This window comes from Oryx dammah, unplaced genomic scaffold (assembly GCF_014754425.2).
Source record: "Oryx dammah isolate SB20612 unplaced genomic scaffold, SCBI_Odam_1.1 HiC_scaffold_22, whole genome shotgun sequence".
NCBI lineage: Eukaryota > Metazoa > Chordata > Mammalia > Artiodactyla > Bovidae > Oryx > Oryx dammah.
Genome location: NW_024070206.1, coordinates 18,781,229 through 18,802,116, shown reverse-complemented (window position 1 = coordinate 18,802,116; position 20,888 = coordinate 18,781,229). Strand labels below are relative to the sequence as shown.

Sequence of the window (20,888 nt, the reverse complement as noted above, 5' to 3'; positions counted from 1 at the left end):
TCCCAGAATACTGGAAATAAAAGCAAAAATAAACAAATGGGATCTAATTAAAATTAAAAGCTTTTGCACAACAAAGGAAACTATAAGCAAGGTGAAAAGACAGCCTTCAGAATGGGAGAAAATAATAGCAAATGAAGCAACTGACAAACAACTAATCTCAAAAATATACAAGCAACTCATGCAGCTCAATTCCAGAAAAATAAACGACCCAATCAAAAAATGGGCCAAAGAAGTAAATAGACATTTCTCCAAAGAAGACATACAGATGGCTAACAAACACATGAAAAGATGCTCAACATCACTCATTATCAGAGAAATGCAAATCAAGACCACAATGAGATACCATTTCACACCAGTTAGAATGGCTGTGATCCAAAAGTCTACAAGCAATAAATGCTGGAGAGGGTGTGGAGAAAAGGGAACCCTCTTATACTGTTGATGGGAGTACAAACTAGTACAGCCACTATGGAGAACAGTGTGGCAATTCCTTAAAAAACTGGAAACTGAACTGCCTTATGACCCAGCAATCCCACTGCTGGGCATACACTCCAAGGAAACTAGAATTGAAAGAGACACGTGTACCCCAATGTTCATCGCAGCACTGTTTATAACAGCCAGGACATGGAAGCAACTTAGATGTCCATCAGCAGACAAATGGATAAGAAAGCTGTGGTAAATATACACAATGGAGTATTCAGTTCAGTTCAGTTACTCAGTCGTGTCCAACTTTTTGCGACCCCACGAATCGCAGCACGCCAGGCCTCCCTGTCCATCACCAACTCCTGGAGTTCACTCAGACTCCCATCCATCGAGTCAGTGATGCCATCCAGCCGTCTCATCCTCTGTCGTCCCCTTCTTCTCCTGCCCCCAATCCCTCCCAGCATCAAAGTCGTTTCCAATGAGTCAACTCTTACTCAGCCATTAAAAAGAATACATTTGAATCTGTTCTAATGAGGTGGATGAAACTGGAGCCGATTATACAGAGTGAAGTAAGCCAGAAAAAAAACCACCAATACAGTATACTAACACATATATATGGAATTTAGAAAGATGGTAATGATAACCCTGTATGTGAGACAGCAAAAGAGACACAGATGTATAGAACAGACTTTTGGACTCTGTGGGAGAGGGAGAGGGTGGGATGATTTGGGAAAATGGCATTGAAACATGTCTACTATCATGTAAGAAACGAATCACCAGTCTAGGTTCGATACAGGATACAGGATGCTTGGGGCTGGTGCACTGGGATGACCCAGAGAGATGATATGGGGAGAGAGGTGGGAGGAGGGTTCATGTTTGGGAACTCATGTACACCCACGGCGGATTCATGTCAATGTATGGCAAAACCAATACAGTATTGTAAAGTAAAATAAAAAAATAAAATAAATAAAAATAAATTTCACTATTGCTATATAATAATAAAAACAAACTTACCTCAAAGTTACAGTAATCAAAAGAAACTGGTACTTGCATAACAACAAACGTATAGATTGATGACGCACAACTGAGAGTCCAGAAATAAACCCATATATCTATGGTTGATTGATTTTTGATGAAAGTGCCCAGACCATTACGGAGAGAAAGAATAGTCTCTTCAACAAATGATGCTTGGGAAAGTGGATATCCACATGGGTGAAAAAAAAAAAGTTGTACCCCTACGTCACAGTATACATAAATATTAACTCAAAATGGATCAGTGATCTACATTTAAGAGTCAAAACTATAAAACTCTTTGAAGGTGAAGTGAACCTTCATAAGGGTGAACCTTCACGGTCATGAACTTAGTAACAGTTTTTAAGACATGATACCAAAAGCACTAGATACAGCATATCTTACTTTACTATAGCACTATATTATGCATTGCAGATAATGTGTATTTTACAAATTGAAGGTTTGTAGTGACCCTGTGCATTAGGCAAGTTTATCAGTGCTATTATTGCAGCAGCATTTATTCACTTCTTGTCTCTGTGGCACATTTTGATAATTCTTGCAATATTTCAAACTTTTTCTTATCATTATTTTATTATTTATTTATTTTATTATTATTATTAACTTTATTTTTATTATTTTATTATTATTTGTTGTGGTAATGTGATCAGTGATCTTTGCTGTTACTATTGTAACTGGTTTTTTGTTTTACATTTTAAAGTATGTATTGTTTTTTAGATATATGCTATTATACACTTTATAATAGACTACAGTATAGTATAAATGTAACTTTAATATGCAATGGGAAATACCAAAATATTCATGTAACTCACTTTACTGCAACCTTTGCTTTGTTGCAGTAGTCTGGAGCTAAACCTGCAATACCCCCAAGGTATGGCTGTAAATGGACAAATTAGACTTCAAAGTTAAAATTGTATACTAGTCAAAAAGGCCATCATCAAAAAATCTAGAAACAATAAATGCTGGAGAGAAAAGGGAACCCTCTTGCACTGTTGGTGGGAATGTAAATTGGTACAGCCACCATAGAGAACAGTATGGAGATTCCTTAAAAAACTAGGAATAAAACTACCATATGACCCAGCAATCCCACTACTGGGCACATACCCTGAGAAAATCAAAATTCAAAAAGACACATGAATCCCAACATTCCCTGGAGCTCTATATACAATGGCCAGGACATGGAAGCGACCTAAATGTCCATCAACAGATGAATGGATAAAGAAGTTGTGGTGCATACATACAATGGAATATTACCTGGCCATAAAAAGGAGTGAATTTGAGGCAGTTTAACTGAGGTGTATTAACCTAGAGACTGTACACAGAGTGGAGTAAGTCAGAAAAACAAGTATTGTATATTGACATATATCTGTATCTGTGTGTGTGTGTGTGGGATCTATAAAAATGGTACAGATGAACGTATTTGCAGGGAAGCAATAGAGACACAGACATAGAGAACAGACTTGTAGACACAGTCGGGGAAGGAGAGGGTGGGATGGATTGAGAGAACAGCACTGAAACATTTATAGTATCCTATGTAAAACAGCTATTGGGAAGTTGTTATGTACCACAGGGACTCAACTCAGTGCTCTGTGACAACCTAGAGGGGTGGGAAGAGGTGGGGAGGTTCAAGATGGAGGGGAATATATGTATGTTGTTCAGTTGCCCAGTCAGGTCCAACTTTTTGCAACCCCATGGACTGCAGCACACCAGGCTTCCCTGTCCGTCACCATCTCCCAGAATTTGCGCAAGTTCATGTTCACTGCATCAGTGATGCCGTCCAGCCATCTCATCCTCTGATGCCCTCTTCTCCTTCTGCCCTCGCTCTTTCCCAGCAACAGGGACTTTTCCAATGAGTCGTCTGTTCACATCAGGGACCAAAATACTGGAACTTCAGCTTTAGCATCAGTCCCTCCAGTGAATATTCAGGGTTTATCTCCCTTAATATTCACTGGTTTGATCTCCTTGCTGTCCAAGAGACTTTCAAAAGTCTTCTCCAGCACCACAGTTCGAAGGCATCAATTCTTTGGTGTTCTGCCTTCTTTACGGTCCAGCTTTCACAACCACGTGTGACCACTGGGAAGACCATGGCCTTGACTATACGGACCTTTGTCGGCAGAGCAATGCCTAACCTGGATATATGTATACTTCTGGATGATTCACGTTGTTGTAGAGCAGAAACCAATACTACTTTGTGAAAACAATTATCCTCTAATTAAAAAAAGAAACTGTACATCAAAGGATTCTATCAAGCGCATGAAAAGACAGTCCACAGAATCAGAGAAAATATTTGCAAATCATATATCTAATAACGATCTACTATTCGGAATGCGTAAAGAACTCTTAAACTCAACAAAAGATAAACAACCTAATTTAAAAACGGACACTCTTCCAAAGAAAGTAGACAAATGGCCAGAAAGCAAATAACAAGATTCTCACCATCACGAGTCATTAAAAAAATGCAAATCAAAACCACAATTAGATACCACTCACATCCACTAGGATGGTTATAAAAGCAAAGAGAAAATGGAAAGTAAGTGTTAGCAAGAATGTGGAGAAATTGGAACCCTTGTGTATTGCTAGTAGAAACGAAAATGGTGAAGCCACTGTGAAAAATAGCTTGATGGTTTCTCAAAAAGTTAAAGATAGAATTACCATGTGATCCAGCAATTCCGTTCCTGAGGTGTATTTCCAAAAGAATTTAAAGTAGGTATTCAAACAAAAACTGAAACACAAATGTTCATACCAGCACCATTCACAGCAGCCAAAAAAAAAAGGTGAAAACAATTCAAATATTCTTAGCTGAGGAGTAGATAAACCAACTGTGGTATATTCACAAAATGGAATCTTATTAAGCCATAAAAAGGAAAAAGGTACTGACACATGCTACAACATGGAACCTTAAAAACATTACACTCAGTCTAAGAAGCTAGACACCAAAAGTCATATACCATATGATTCCATTTATATGAAATACCAGAGTACATAAATCCACAGAGATAGAAAGCTGATCAGTGGCTGCCATGGGCTGGAGAAGGGATAGGTTTCCATCTGGGATAAAGAATAGGCTTTGGACTGAGATAGCGCTGACAGCTGGATAGTATCGTGAATTACTTAATGGCACTAAATTGTGAATTGTAAACTTTGTTATGTGTATTTTACCACAATTTTTTAATGCACACACAAAAAAATTTTTTTTAAGCCATGAAACTTCATGAAGTTTCCACTGAGACAGATGATAAATAATCCCTTAGAGGAAAAATAACTCCGGTGATTATTTCAGTTTCAATGAATTACCTGATAATTATTTTATTCTTTGTGTGTACATGCATCATCACATCTAATTCTTATGTCAACCCAATTTAGAGATTAAGAAATAGAGATTTACAATAGCTAAGAATTTACCCAAGCCACACACCTAGCCAGCAGAATTGGAAGTGAACTCAGGCAATCTAACTGCAGAATGAGTTACACTAAAGGAAGTAATGTTCTTACACTAAAAGAAGCAATTTTCTTCAAGTGCCGAAACACTTAGAACAAAGCATACAGGCAGCATGCCCCAAATGACCTCTACAGTTACCAAACAAGTGATGCTTGTGGAGGAGTGGAAATTCTACAGACTTGTGTCCACAAGTTTGTTCTCTATGCATGCGTACACAGTCTTTCCTTTATACACACACCAGTCAGTACATGCAGAATTTTGTGGTCTTTTTTCCATTTATTAAAAATTTCCCACACTGCTACTTAACCTACATGATTATAATTTTAAAGACCATATGATAATCTATGTAGCTGATATACCATTTTTCTGGAAGTCATTTATTTACAGTTTCAAAACAGTGTAATTAATGCTGTGATACACATCTCCTTGTATCTACGTAACATTTCATTTTAAAAATCATCTCCTTGTACAGAGAACAGACTGGTGATGCCAGTGGTTGGGGCTTTGGGGGTACAGAGTAGAATGGGTGAAGGCAGTCAAAAGGTACAAACTTCCAGTTATAAACTCAGTCAGTCCTAGGAATGTAATGTACAGCATGGCAACTAAGGTTAACAATACTGTACTGAATATTTGAAAGTTGATGAAAGATAGAGCTTAAAAGTTCTCATCACAAGAAAAAAATCTGTAACCATGTGTAGTGATGGATGTTAACTTATTGTGGTGATCATTTTGCAATTTATACAAACAAGGAATCATTACCTTGTACAGTTGAAACTAATATAATGTTATATGTCAATTATATCTGAGCTTAAAAAACTGACCTCTTTGAAAAACTTCTAATAGTAGTATTACTGTGTGGAAAAATTTTGAACATACATAAAATTAAGTGGACAGTATAATGAATTACCATCCATCACCCAATTTAGCAATGATCAATTCATGACCAATCTTACTTTATCTACATCCTCATCCACTTAAGCCTCACCCTCCAGGACAATTTTATAACAAATTTCAGACATCTGAATTTCACATGAAGATATTTCACCATATACTCATTAAATGAGTTTTTTAAAAATATAATCACAATTCTATTATAATATCTAAAAATATGAATAATTCATAATATCATCAACTATAGAGTAAAAGGTAAAATTTTCCTGATTATCTCAAATATACCCACAGTTCATTTTTGTTTTTATTTTCATTACTCTAGGAGGTGGAGCAAAAAGATATTACTGTGATTTATGTAATATCTTAGGCAGAGAGTATTCTGCCTATGCTTTAAAAGTTTTATAGTACCCAGACTTACATTTAAGTCTTTAATCCAGTTTGAGTTTGTTTGTATGTATGGTATTAGAGACTGTTCTAATCTATAGATTCAATGTAATCCCCATGAAATTACCAAAAGCCTTTTTCAGAACTTTCCTGGTAGTTCAGTTGGTAAAGAATCTGCCTGCAATGTGGGAGACCTGGGTTCGATCCCTGGGTTGGGAAGATCTCCTGAAGAAGAGAAAGGCTACCCACTCCAGTATTATGGCCTGGAGAATTCCATGGGCTGGCAAAGAGTTGGACATGACTTTGGTTCACTTTTTCAGAACTAGAACAAAAAATTTTAAGATCTGTATGGAAACACAAAAGGTCCCAAATAGCTACAGCAATTTTGTGGGGAGAAAAAAAGAAAAGCAACAAAGACAGAGCTAGAGGAATTAGGCTCCTTGACTTCAGAGCTTTGACTGTACTACAAAACTACAGTTATCGAAAGAGTAGGATACTGGCACAAAAACAGACACACATCAATGGAACAGGAAAGAAGCCCAGAGGCAAACTCACACACCTATGGTCAACTAATCTATGACAAAGGGGGCAAGAATACACAATGGAGAAAAAACAGCCTCTTCAATAAATGGCAGGAGGAAAACTAGACAGCTACATGTAAAAGAATGAAATTAGAACACTCTTATGCATTTCATTATGGACATGAAACTGAGCAAACTCTGGGACATGGTGAAGGACAAGGAAGCCTGACATGTTGCAGTCCATGCGGTTGCAAAGAGCTGAAGACAACTTAGTGAGTAAATAACAACAACAACATATTTCATTCAAAGCTGAAAGTCTAGGAACTATTATCAAATGCTAATCAATTTTTTAAAGTGAAATAACAACTCTTGAAAGAGAGAGATACTGCTGTAAACTTTACCTTCATGACATCTCTATAGGACCGGATGGCTGAAACTTTCCTGTTTTCGTCGTCATCCTCCTCCAGACCCTCATCCGCAGCCTCGTATCCCTCGTCATTGCTGCCGTCAGCCTCTACCGTGTTGGCCATGCGATCAATGAGCTGCTCCAGTGGAGGGCTTAACTCCCTTTCTTCATTCTCCTTCAAGCCATAGTCCAGTGCCTTATAAATAATAATTCCCAAAGATTCTATAACCTAGGAACATTAAGGAAGGCAGTTAATAGAGACAACTGAACAGCTTTATAGAACTGTAAGGCATAAAATATTTAGTATGATATTTAAGCTAAGTCTAATCTATTCCATTTCAGAAATGTGACACATTAAATTTGAGGAGCTTAAAAAGTCTCATCTGTGTTTTTTAAAAAAATCTCAGATGCGACTGAGCGACTGAACTGAACATTCATCGATTCATTCAGTAAATGTTCACTGAGCACCTCTGTACCAGGTCCCATACCTGGTGCAGAGTGCAGTGGTGAAGAAAACAGGTACAGTCTGGACCCCACACTCATGGAACTTATTACTGGGATCACAGAGATAAAGTGAATGGCCAGGTGAGGTCTGAGCACACTGGAGAATGCAGCTCCTAATAAGAGGCAGCAGCTTCACTATTTCAGGTGAATGTTTCTCTGCAGGACAGTGTGACTGACATGACAAACAGATAACACAAAATAAGATGAAGGAAATGAGTTCAAATACATCAGAAATCACAATAAATGGAAACAGGTAAAACATGTGACAGGCAAAACAGGTGAAAGATTAAAAGGATGGAAAGGTACAGTCCAGAAAAATACAAATGAGAAGAAAACCACAGTAATAACATTAATATCCAAAAATGAGAATTCAGCAAAACCAGTATTTAAAAAGGCAAAAAGAAGCATCTCAAAAATATTGTGAACTGAACTTTCATGTACCAAACAATACAGCTCTAAAATATAACCACAAATGTTTTACCTAAAACTGTCATAATTACTAATTAAAAATGATAAGCCCTTATCACAGTAGGAAATTTTAAAACATTTCCCTCAGAAACTTATAAAAAAACAAAAAACAAAATTACGATGAAGACTGTGTGATCTTACAATATGAGACTTGTAATATGATCAACAAGCCAAATGAAAAACATGCACATATATCTATGTGCAAGCTTGTATGTGACATAGGAGTACTAGAACATTTCACCTTTCAAAGAATAAGCCTGATTTTTCATTAGATAAGCAAAAGTTAGAGAAACTGATAGAGTAAAACTTTGAGAGGAAGAGAAAGGGCCAACTAGGATCCCACCAGACAGAAGGCTTTCACAGATGGCAATAACTGAGATGTCAGAGTGAAACAGAAACAATCAGATAATTCTTTCCTTTGCTAAAAGCTAGTTATTCCTTCTACACATATAAAAATAAGAGTAAGTTTAGAAAATTTAATAAACCATTTACAGAAAAATAAGTTACAATGAAAAACAGAAAATAATGTGATGTCTATTGACAGGGGAAATGTCATGCTTTGGTTAAAAAGGCAGTCTATGAAGTTACTTGCCTGGGTTCACATCCTGGCTCCATTACTCGTGTGTTATTGGAAAAACTGCCTCATATATCTCTGTGCCTGTCAGTTCATGTACAAAATGGGGAAGTAGCTGTACCTACTTCATAAGGTTCTTATGAAGACTAAGTGGGGTAATAATACATGCAAAGAGCTTAGAACAGTGCCTAGCATACTGTAGCTTTTGAAACTTAGTGTGCCACCAATGAGGTGCACAATGGGGCAGCTCTACATGTACCAACATGTAACAAGATGCCCAGCGTGTATCATGGTTCAAAAGGCAGCTGCATAAGAACACTGATATACACAATAAATACATGCAGAATAAACATATGCCTGTGTATACAGGTACTATACATTTTTCTAGAAGAATAGACAAACTGTTAAGTTACCTCTGTAAATGAGGCCAGGAGAGCTTGGCAAACAGTCTCTTTCTCTATTATGTGAAAGTTTTTGTAAGAACATATAAAACTTTTATAAATTTTAAATTACAAAAACCACAAAAATCATTTTTCACAACTCAAGCTTTTTGCCATCATAGTCTTAAAACATTAAGCCCTACAGAGCAAACTGTTATTCCCAGAAATAATTTGGCTTGACCCATGTCTACCCTCACTCCTATGCCCATAAAACAATCATTTCCAAGACCCTGGGTTACCATGCCATCCCACAGGGCTGGCACGAAGCACCCCCAAGATCCAAGATTAACAGCTTTTTCTAAATCACAGAAGTATGTGAATTAATTAGGACAATTCTCTCAAAGCCATCTAATATACTTACTGGCAAATGATCAAACAAATTAACAATATGCAAACTTAACATCTATTCACAAGGAACTGATTAGGCTTATTCCACAGCCTTCTCATGACTATGTACGCTTAAAGTGAATTTATGTTGTACAGATAGAATAAAGTCATTCTCTGCAAGTAAAATTATTTCCAATTTTTAAAACAGTTTATCATGTGTTCTGTAATAGGCATGGTAGCTCTATCCTCTGAATAAATTTGACAATCACTACTCTGGGTTTTACCTACTAAGGCCCATTAGAAAAATTATAACACAGATATGTTAAGGAAAATGCATATTTCATTTCACTGTCCTTTTAAAGATATTCCTGAATCTAGACCCTGAAAGAGTCTGAGTCTATGATCAGAAATGATAGCTAACATTTACTTAGCAAGAACCATGTCAATGACCCTGCCAAGCACTCCACATGTACTGAATCACTAAATCATCACAGCAATTCTATCAAGTAGGCATTATTCTTACCCTGCTTCCTTCTGATTAAGAAATTGAAGCACAGAGAAGTTAAGCAATCTGTTCAAACTCTCAGAGCCAATAAAGAGGAAGAGCCATTAAACAGCAGGTAGAAAGAACCTAAACCTGTGGTGGTCTCAGCCCGGTTAAGGGATTACTATTAGATACAGCTGGTTAAGGGATTATTATTAGATACAAGACAAGATTCTGAAACACAAATGAAAAGAGTACTGGATTGGGACTTTCCTGACCATTCAGTGGTGAAAAATCTGGCTGCCAATGCAGGGGACATGGGTTCGATCCCTAATCCAGGAATTCCATACACTGTGGGATAACTAAGCCTGTGTGCCACAACTATTGAGCCCATGCTCTAGAGCCTGTATTCCACTAAAGAAGTCACCCCAATGAAGAGACCGCACATCACAACTAGTAAGTAGCCCCCACTCACCACAACTAGAGAAAGCCTCCATGCAGCAGTGAAGACCCAACATGACTGAGAAAAAAAAAGTACTGGGTTGGACTTAAGCAGACCAAAACCTGGATTCCAATTCTCCCACTTAGCAGCTTTGAGACTCAAGAAAAAACTCAACTTACCTGGCTTCAGCTACCTGGTCTATAATAAGGCAATGCTAGAGTGGTTCTGATGTAATTTCAAACTCTAAATAAATTGCTAAATATATGTATTTTAGTACTGATAAGGCAGCCAAAGCAACTGAATAAAAATAAAGACTGGATCAACAGACATAGGAAAATATTCTAAGAGAACTCTCCCTGAGTGGCTCTCAATTTCTAACACAGAACAGCAGATTCCTCAGGCCTGCAGACCAATGGATTGGAACATGTAGGGTGGGTCTGGGCTCCACACTGGAACCGCTCCTTCAGTGACCAGCATGCACTGGAGTTGGTGCCCTCTGGATTAGGATTAGGGAGGATCTATTTCAGTGTGAATGATCTATTCAATGCCTTTGCTTTTTGAAGTCAGGGACTCTCTAAAATTGCTTAATTTTTTAAAAGTAACAGCTTTCTTTAGATATAATCACATACCATACAATTCACCCATTTAAAGTACACAACTCAGTGGTTTCCCATATCCTAAGAGTTATGCAATCATGACCACAATCAATTCTAGAATGCTTTCTTCACCCTAGGGAAACCCCACACCCAAGAACAGTCACTCACCATTTTCCCCCAACCCCATCCTCTTCCTGCTGGTAGACAATTATCAGACTACTTTCTGTCTCTACTAAGGTACTTGCTCTGAACAATTCATACAGATGAAGTCATTCAACAAGTCTGTAACTCAACTTCCCTGGTGGCTTAGACAGTAAAGCATCTGCCTACAATCCAGGAGACCCAGGTTCAATCCCTGGGTTGGGAAGATCCCCTGGAGAAGGAAATGGCAACCCACTCCAGTATTCTTGCCTGGAAAATCCCATGGAAGGAGAAGCCTGGTGGGCTACAGTCCGTGGGGTCACAAAGAGTCAGACATGACTGAGCAACTTCACTTTTCTGTTACTCAGCATGTCTCACTGCAAGCTCCATCCATGTATCACTACTTCATTTTTTTATTGCCAAACAACATTACACTTTGTGGAGGGACCTCATTTTAGTCATCCATTTATCAGCTGATGACTATTTAGCTGTTTCTAAGATTGCCTAATTTTAATAGAGAAAAAAGATTTAAAAATTTTTGCATTAAGATTTTTCCAGGTAAATATATCAACCTACTCAATATGTTCACTATAGTAAATCTTACTGCAGTGTAAATAAATGTACTACCTAAGGTAAAAGCACACTTTCACACACTACTAAAACAGGCTACAAAAATATTTAATATGAATATGATTATTGTATATTTAATAGGAGAGGTTTTTATTCCTAAGCCGAATACTTTCTTTCAAAACCAGTTGTTAAATTGTGACTGCCACCGGAGGTTATGGCTTCTGTGCTGGAAAACTACTACCTTCACTTTCCAGCGAACAATTGCTCTCCTTGTCCCACTTTGCTTTTTTTAAACTCCATGGACCTGCTCCAGTCTACTTCACAGACCTTGTTCTCTCTACTCCCTTTCTTATTTGTCTAGTGCTGACCTACTAATTGTCCTGACAGGCAACTCTGTCAGTTTGTGGAAGCACTTTTATTCGAAACTGTGGAAAACTACAGATATGCCTAATCTTTTTTTTAATTCCAGAATTCTTTATTAGACTTTGAATTTAAAACCATATCCCTGCTTCAATTTACATTTTTTCCCACTTGAGATTAGGTCAAAAGCTTGCTTCTAATTAACTGACAAGTTCCATGGCACAACCACCCCTTTCGCTGGACTCACTGTGGTCGGGACACACCTGCTCTGGTCACAGCCTTGTTGAAGGAGTAACAGAAACATAGCTTATGGCAGATTTCCATCATACAGCTAATATCTAGGGAGCTTACCTACACAGGCATAGGCCTGCCCTACACATCTGCATGCACTTCTTACTGAATTCTCATTACAGTACCCTTCAGAAGTATAGCATATACCACTAGTCCCACAACTCAAAAGATGAAGAAACTGAGATTCAGTAAGCCAGAGTTAGAACTCAAAGCCAGTGAGTTTAACCACCTATGCAGCTCTAGTCACAAAGTCAAAGGCAACAAAGCTACAGCCAGACAGGCAAGTACAAAAGGCAGAACACCTGTGACCACACATCACAGGGCTTGGGGACTGAGGAGGAGGGCCGAAGGCCGCCTGGCCCTCTGGGGTTTCAGTAGAGGAGGCAGGCATACTCCTACGACCTTCCTTCAAACACGGATAGGACAGAAGAGGCACCAAAATTTCCACAATACATGAAATGTCTCTCTCAGCCCCAGGGGCTACTGAAGTTGCTTTTATGTAAAAGGAACGCATTCTTAATGGCTCACACTTCATAACTTCTGTGAATGGCTTACAGAAGCAAAAAGCTTCTGTGCTAAACTGAAAAAACAAACAAACAAAAAGGGACAATCTGAGAAGAGTCAGGGCAAGGACAACTGCTAGGAACCAACTTCCAGCTCCTTCTGGTTCCAATCAAGACACAGCCAGCACCTCAACACTCGCACTCATCTATGTCAAGATGCAGAAGTAGGGAACACATGTTTTTAAGGGTTAAATTACCTTTGCTACACAGAGGGGTTTAATGCAACAGTGACATTACGATATCAAAATAAGTATTTTCCATTGTCTGTTTACATAGGTTAAAGCGTCTGCCTGCAATGTGGGAGACCTGGGTTCGATCCCTGGGTCAGGAAGATCCCCTGGAGAAGGAAATGGTAACCCACTCAAGTATTCTTGCCTGGAGAATCCCATGGACGGAGGAGCTTGGTGGGCTACAGTTCATGGGTCGCAAAGAGTTGGACACGACTGAGCGACTTCACTTCACTTTCATTATCTTCATAAAGCAACTTTGTATTGATAAAGAACAGAGATTGCATTTTTAAAAGCTTAGATGCATGATAAATACACTTTCAGGACTGATTGGGATATGATATTTTGTCTGGGCCCATGTCCACTTTGAAGCCCGAGCACAGAAGGCCCCGTAGGCACAGCAGTGGGGGAGGGGAGAGCGAGGGTGGGGTGCTAGCCTCCCAGCACCAGGAGCCCCTCAGCTTCCCAGTCACACTGGCGAGGCAGCGGGGGCGACAGCCTCTGTCAAGGACCTCTCTCTACAGGGGCCACCGTATATACGGTTTGTGAAATGATCTCTTCAGCCTCATCATACACTCACTGGGGAGTATGAGGTTTATAGTACGATGTCTATAAACAACACACAACCCTGTATATTGCCGAGGGCCAGCATGAGGAACTCCGCCCATGGCAAAGGTCATGAGGAAGGAGGCTTGGCATATGCAAAGGCGTGATCAAGCCTCAGGAAACCCCCTGTTCCCGGGCATCTAACCCCAAAACCAGAGTCTGTTTTATGCTCTCACCTACGCCTCTGACTTTACGGGGGGCTCTCCCCCATAACCGTTTCTCTCGGAGAAGGAGTTAACTTGCAGCTCCAAGACAATAAAAATTCCTGGGCGTGACAAGAGAGTTTCAGCTTACGGACTCCTCTGAAGGTTATCTAGCTGCCTGTATAGGTTCGTCCAGCCACATGTGATTGTTTACAGCCTCCCAATCTGAGGCATGAGATGTTTTAGACTTACTAAAGGCAAATTCTTTTGGGGAGTTGGAAATTATTAGTACAGTGGGTTGGTTAGGAATTATATTGGTGAAGGGTTTTTCATTTGTTGTGTCAATAATTGCTGCTAATTCCCTCCCCTGGGTGGGACAAGGATGTCTCAGGTCAGACCTCTCTGCTGACAGACTAGCTTATGTGACAGGATTATCCATACTCCTGCCACTAGCACATGATTGTTTACTACCTCTCAACCATAAACAGCACAGAGAGTTTTGGAGTATCTTGAGAGTCTTAATTAGCATAGGGTTTTTCTCATTGTTGAGTCAGTGATTGCCGCCAGACCTCCATATCCTTAGGCACCTGGGAATATATTAATCAATGTATTTGGAATATAGAAAAGGAAATATAGTAGTTTTTGATGTTAGCAATACTAGACTTTTTGAGTTTACGGATTTTCTCTTTTGTAATAGATCACTGTGCTTTGTTATAAATCACTGTGTCCTTGTTATGTAAAAATGTAACTTTATCACTATCTTAAGACTAAATAGATCTTAAGGGGAACATTGGTGAAAGGATTTTCATTTGTTGGGCTGATGTTTGCTGCTAAATCTCCATGTTCCCTGCCCTTATAATGAATATAACTAACATATAGGAGAAATAAGTATTAACTTTTAAGCATATAAGAGAAATAAGTATTAACCTTTAAGATTAATCATGTTAACCTTGGGTTAAATAAATTCCTTTTTTGACTGTAACTCACTACACCCTCACCCTATAGGAATGTAACTTTATTTGGAGGGTGGTGCCTGGTTTAAGAAAAAACACCCTTGGAAGAAATAAGTTTTTTGGTTATCAGAAAGGATCATAAAATGTCAGCAGGTCTCACTCATGGTCAGAAGATGATGTAATATCCCTAAGACCTTTTTTTGTTATACATTTATGTGAAGCACCTGATTTTGATAAAGGTCAGGACTGCTGACCCCCGCGTTGACTCTGTATTCATCCCTATGTGTAACAAAAGGTATATAAGCAAACCCAAAAATACAGAAATCGGATCAGTTTCCAGAAAGACTGATTCCACCATGTCGCATCTTTCTTGCTCCCGTTTCTCTGGCTGAATTCCCATCTGGATTCAGCCTCCTTTTCTCCACTACCCTATCTCCTACTACACTATCCGTTTCTTATCTCTCTCTATATCTGTAATTAAATATGTATTTTTCCAAAGACGCTGACGCTGTCCCCCCACCTTCGAATCACCCTGGATCCACCGGGGCTGGACCCCAGCAGTATATCTTTATTTTTACAGATGGGAAAGAGACTATACAGATTTATTTACCAAATACCACAAAGCCAGTGATACAGCAGTGACACAAACAAAAATCCCTGCCCTCCAAAGCTGATACTCTAGAAGACAGATAACAAACAAGCCTAATAAACTACAGGGTTTCTAGAAGGCACCATGCATTGTGGAGGAAAAAGCTGCATGCAGCCAGGGCATGGTGGGGGACATGGGGGCAGCGGTGGGGGGCAGGTTCAACAGAACTGTCAGTGAACACCTTCCAGTAGAGGGCTGCACGGGGCAGCTGGAAGGACATGAGAGGGTGGTCTGTGGAGAGAGTGTAAGGCAGAGGAAACAGCTAGTGCAAAGGCCCTGAGGAGGAAGTGTGCCTGGAATGTCCTGGGAACAGCGAAGTGGCCAGGATGTGTGAAGAAAAGCAAGTAAGGGAGAGTGTGAATGAGGAGTCAGGAGCACCAGGCGCGAGGGGCCATGCTGACCGTTGTAAGGGCCCTGCCTGTCTGCTGGGGGAGATGGGACTCACTGAAGGTTGTGGGCAGAGGAGTGACAATGACAACTTACAACTAAAAACCAGAGTGCTGGCTCTGGACTACAGCGGAATAAGGGCAGGAGGAAAGGGTACCAGAGACAGGTGGGCAGTGCTGGCTGTACCAGGGACTAAGGAGGGTGCCAGAGCTCTGTTCTGAGCAAATACGGAAAACTCCAGGAACAGCAGACTTTTCGGGAAGCAAAACAGGAATTCAGATGTAGGCAGATTAAGTCTGAGATGCCACTAGATTTCTGAGAGGACCAGTAAACTGGCAGATAGTTTCAGGGGAGCAACACAGACTACAGATAATAAGTTGTAAGTCATCAGCACGGAGATGATATTTAAAACAATGAGGCCAGATGAGATCACTGTCCTAGATTCAAGTGCTTGAGCACACAGAGAAAACTCACCAGGATTTTCCTTTTTCTGAGATAATAAAGAATTGTCAGTGATTTTTAATTACAGAAGATTCATTTGAAGGGCTTCAAAAATGTATAGAAACACTAATCATCTGGTAAACAAATGTAATATTATCACGTTTTATGAAAGGAACAATCTCATTTTTCATTCATATGCTTTCTCTCAAGAGCAAGATTCTTCTTGTATATTTGAACATCAGAAAAATCAGATATTCTAAACGTGAGTTTACAGATCATCTAATCTAATTCCTTTCTTTTACAGAAAGGAAGGTGAAGGTGAAGACAGGCTGGACAACCTGCCTAAATTCACAAAACCATCCAGGGGCAGACCCACGCCCAGCGTCCCTTCTACCCTACCACAAGGCTCTTCCTTACGCGCCGGTCTTCCTGCAGAGCAGTGACTCCCAGCCTGTATGCATATACTCGAGCTGGGTCCACACTCACCACGGCTGGCCATGTTACTGCCCATACTGGCAGAGGGCAGAGCAGTTGACAGCCTCCTCTGGGGACCCCTCTTCTCAGAACTGCCCTCACCCCCAGAGTGTGCCACTTCCCAATGGGAATCACTACTGTAAGGAGTTATTTAGATGAAGAAGAAAAAAAAAAAAAAAAACAAGGAAAAGAAAGGATAATTGTCATTTAATGACAATACAGAGAACCGTGAAGAATTCATTTCTATTATCTCATAAGCCTAATCAAGCACTCTTATTTTCTGCTACTGTTAGGTTCCCTGATCCCTATCCAAATATTTGTTTTATGGTTATTCTTCTTGTTATCTGAGCAAAGCCCAATTATTATGAGCCATTAGGTACAAAAAATAAGAGCCTTCAGCTTCGTGCTGTAGTTTTAAATCAATTAAAACCAAAATAAAGTTTCATTAGAGTTAATATCTAATTACTACTTAAGACAGGCTTAAAATATAAATGATATAACCTATTAACTGAAATTTTCTTAGAAAGCAAATTCTCTACTTAGAAAAGTTAAAACTGAACAGATATAAGAATTACTAACATGACTACTTAACTACCAATAAAGACTAATATATTACTTACAAAACAGATCAGTTCATTTGATAATGCAATACCAATAACTTTAACAATCTAAAATAATAGCTTTGTGGAGAAGGAAATGGCAGCCCACTCCAGTATTCTTGCCTGGGAAACCCATGGATGGAGGAGCCTGGCAAGTCTGTCCATGGGCTTGCAGAGTCAGAAATGCGTGCACGCGTGCACACACATGCACTTGACTGCTCAATCCTTGATGTTAAGAAGGAGCAGTCAGCTGCTTCCTCCTCCTCACCATTAATGCCTCCATTTTCAAGAAAGGGAAGAACTACCTCAGTGTATTTTTTCTCCTACTTTCCCAAAGCATCAGAAATAAAGTTCAACACATCAAAAAATAATAATAGCTCTGAAAATATTGTATATTTTAATATAAAATGGTTATAATATGGTTATAATGCTATAAACTACTTTACAAATGAAAGGTATTATCAGTTATCATGCTTATCTGATAATTAAAAATACAAGACAAAGATCATTGCTGAGTGAATGATAAACAGTAGAAACAGGGGTCATTTGTGCATTCATTCATTCATTCATTCATTCAAAAATGTATTTCCTAATGAGATCCTCCAACACACTCGCACCACACTTAGGACTAGGTAATACAAGTGGAAATAAGACATAGTTCTTTCCTAAAGGAGTTCACAGTCCAGCGGGAGACATACTTAAGAAAGCATGCAATTAACACACAGCAGACTAAACACCTCTAGGAGTAAGTACCAAACACTGCCTATCAAGCACACTGAAGGGACAACTAACCCAGCCTGGGGGAACTGTCAGGAAGGAAGAATAAGCTTAGGCTTAGAAAATGTGCATTAGCTAGGGAAAGCAGGAAGTGTGTTATGAGCAGAAGGAACAGCAATGCAAATATCTGGAAGTGAAAGAAAGATGAAGCTTTCAAAGCCTTCAGATGGCTCAATAGTACTAAAGAATAGGAGGAGAAAGAGGTGAAGCTGGGGAGACAAGCACGATTAAATGAATAAATAACTAAACAGCGAGTAAGATTAGTTGAATAAATTATATCCATATAACAGAATACCATAATATGCAACAATAAAGTATGATGCTAAAACATATTTGATAACATGGAAAGTATTCTTTAAACAAGTATCTATTGAGCATCTATTATTCACTGAGCTAGTTAGACCAAAAAAAAAAAATCAATTGCAAACGAGTATGTTCACATATGATGTAACTCTATGGAAAACATACAAATGTCCTTGAGAACAAAGATAAAATTACAAAATGCTAACAGCATTACCTTTGGGAAATGGAGTTACAGTTGATTTTTTTTCTTTATCTTTATTTTCTAATCTTTCCTACTTATTATCATAGTATAAATAATCCAAAGTAGATTAGAAGCTTTTCCATAGGGTCAAGTGTAATTAAAAAAAACTACACAGGTAAATCTGTCACAGGCTCTCACACAGGGCAGATACCTAGAGTTGTATCTCTGCTTTGACAATAATTATCCAACTAAACTTTATTGAACACCTGTCTTGTCCAGGCACCAAAATACAGATACAAAGATAAATGAGGAACAGTCATTGCCCTGAAAGAGCTCACAGTCAAATGGAGAAGACAGACATGCAAACTGGAAGCATGACAGGGTGAGGGATGTGGCCAAGATGACAATGCTATGGGAGCACTAAGGACAAAGACTGTGCGAGAAGGTCAGGGCTGTGACACACACACTGCTTCCAGCAATGCAGCAGAGGCCCAGTGTGTGCCTTAAGGTTCCCCAAAACACTGAAAACAGGACTACCATATGGCAACCAATTCCACTCCTGGGTATGTATCCAAAAAAGCACTATTATAATTTGGAAAGATTCAAGCACCCCAATGTTCACAGCAGCACTATTTACAGTTGGCAAGATATGGAAGCAACCTGAGTTGAGTGAGTAAAGAAAACGCAGTGTGTACGGTCATAAAAAAGATGAAGCTTTGCCATTTGCAACAACAGGGAAGAACCTGAAGGGCATTATGCTAGGTGAAATAAGTCAGAGAAAGGTAAGTACTGTGTAATATCACTCATATGTAGAATCCAAAAAACATGACAAACTAGAGAATATAACAAAAAAGCAACAGACTCACAGATACAGAGAACAAACTAGCAGTTACCAGCGAGGACAGGGAAGGGGGGGCAACATGGGGTGCCAGATTAAGAGGTAGAAACTACTATGCACAAGATAAACTAGCTACAAAGAAACATACTACAACACAGGGGATACAGCCAATATTTATATCAACTGTACATGAAATATGACCTTTAAATGCTGTGAATAACTACACTGTATACCTGAAACTTATATAACAGTATACATTAACTGCACCTCAATTTCTAAAAATGTGCCACACATACTCAGTAAGGCACATTTATCCCACATCACCATGACCAGTGTGTCGCAAGAAAACAAAGGTGGGAGGGACTGGAGGAGAGAGCAAATGACACTAACAGGGCTCACGACACAGTGAGCCTGCTTCACAAGGAGCCTTTGTGGGAGTGGCACAGCGGCCTGCGCAGGGGATCAGAGCCTCCTCCAGTCCCCAGCACTCTGGAGGTCAAGGGCAGATACGGAGCTGGGCCCGAATGTATGGGGACAGGGACTGTTATAGTAAAGCCAACCTGCCAGAAGAGAGGAAGCCCAGTATTACCCATCTTTCAGTGAAAGAATACAGAAGTGAGGGGTAAAACAAAAGCCAGGAAAGAAGGCTAGTCTGCTCTTATTTCAACTGCTAAATAAACCAAAATAATAATTTTCCTTTGCTTTCACCCTAAATCATCACTAACGCTTGAAATAACTTTAATTTCCTACATTTGTTTTGCCTTTTCATTTCACAGACACTTCATTTTTCTTCTTTACCATACGACTTCCATTTTTCTTTTAAATAAGGTAGGAACAATCAAATGTGGCCACTTTGAATATTTAAACCTTTATTATACACAAACTTTGGAAGAAATCTTTTTTTCCTACAAAGTGCAAAGAGAAACAGGAAATAGCCTAACAATGTAAATCACACAGGCAGTTGTAATTTATTACTCAGGTCAATCACTTGAAATATTAGAAGGAGAAATTCATGACTCATATAAAATTCAAATATTGTAACAACTGTGGCAATGAACCTAATTAAAAATCACACCTAATTTTGTTCTGATGTGGTTAATATTAATACTTAAAATGATGTATCAATTCACAAAACACACAACTGGGAGACATGACTTCTGTCACTGACTTTGTGATGTCTACTGCATGTTCCTGAAGATCCACGTGGAGGTGAGATCTAACAGCACAGGTGCAGCAATGCTCTGCTACCACACTTGTGTTTCTTCCTCCACGAGAAACCTGCCCGAGTCCTCAACAAACACACACACCCACACACACACACACCCCAGCAAATCCCGCACCACCCACAGAACATCAGGGGTGGAATGTAAGGACTCCACACGTCATCTGAGGTTGGACAGGAATCCCTGTGATGGCTTGAAGACTCACCCAAACAGGTATGATCCAGAACGGCTTTCCTC

At 39.3% G+C, this 20,888-nt stretch overlaps 1 protein-coding gene across 2 annotated transcripts in view; it reads right to left on the bottom strand.

The window, feature by feature from the left end:
• Positions 1 to 20,888, bottom strand: part of SPIRE1 (spire type actin nucleation factor 1) — a 148,987-nt gene that overhangs the window by 80,413 nt on the left and 47,686 nt on the right. For both annotated transcript variants that reach the window (XM_040264585.1, XM_040264586.1), the window contains exon 3: positions 7,086 to 7,319. In XM_040264585.1, coding sequence (XP_040120519.1) covers positions 7,086 to 7,319 — 234 coding nt within the window. The remainder of the gene's footprint in view (positions 1 to 7,085; positions 7,320 to 20,888) is intronic.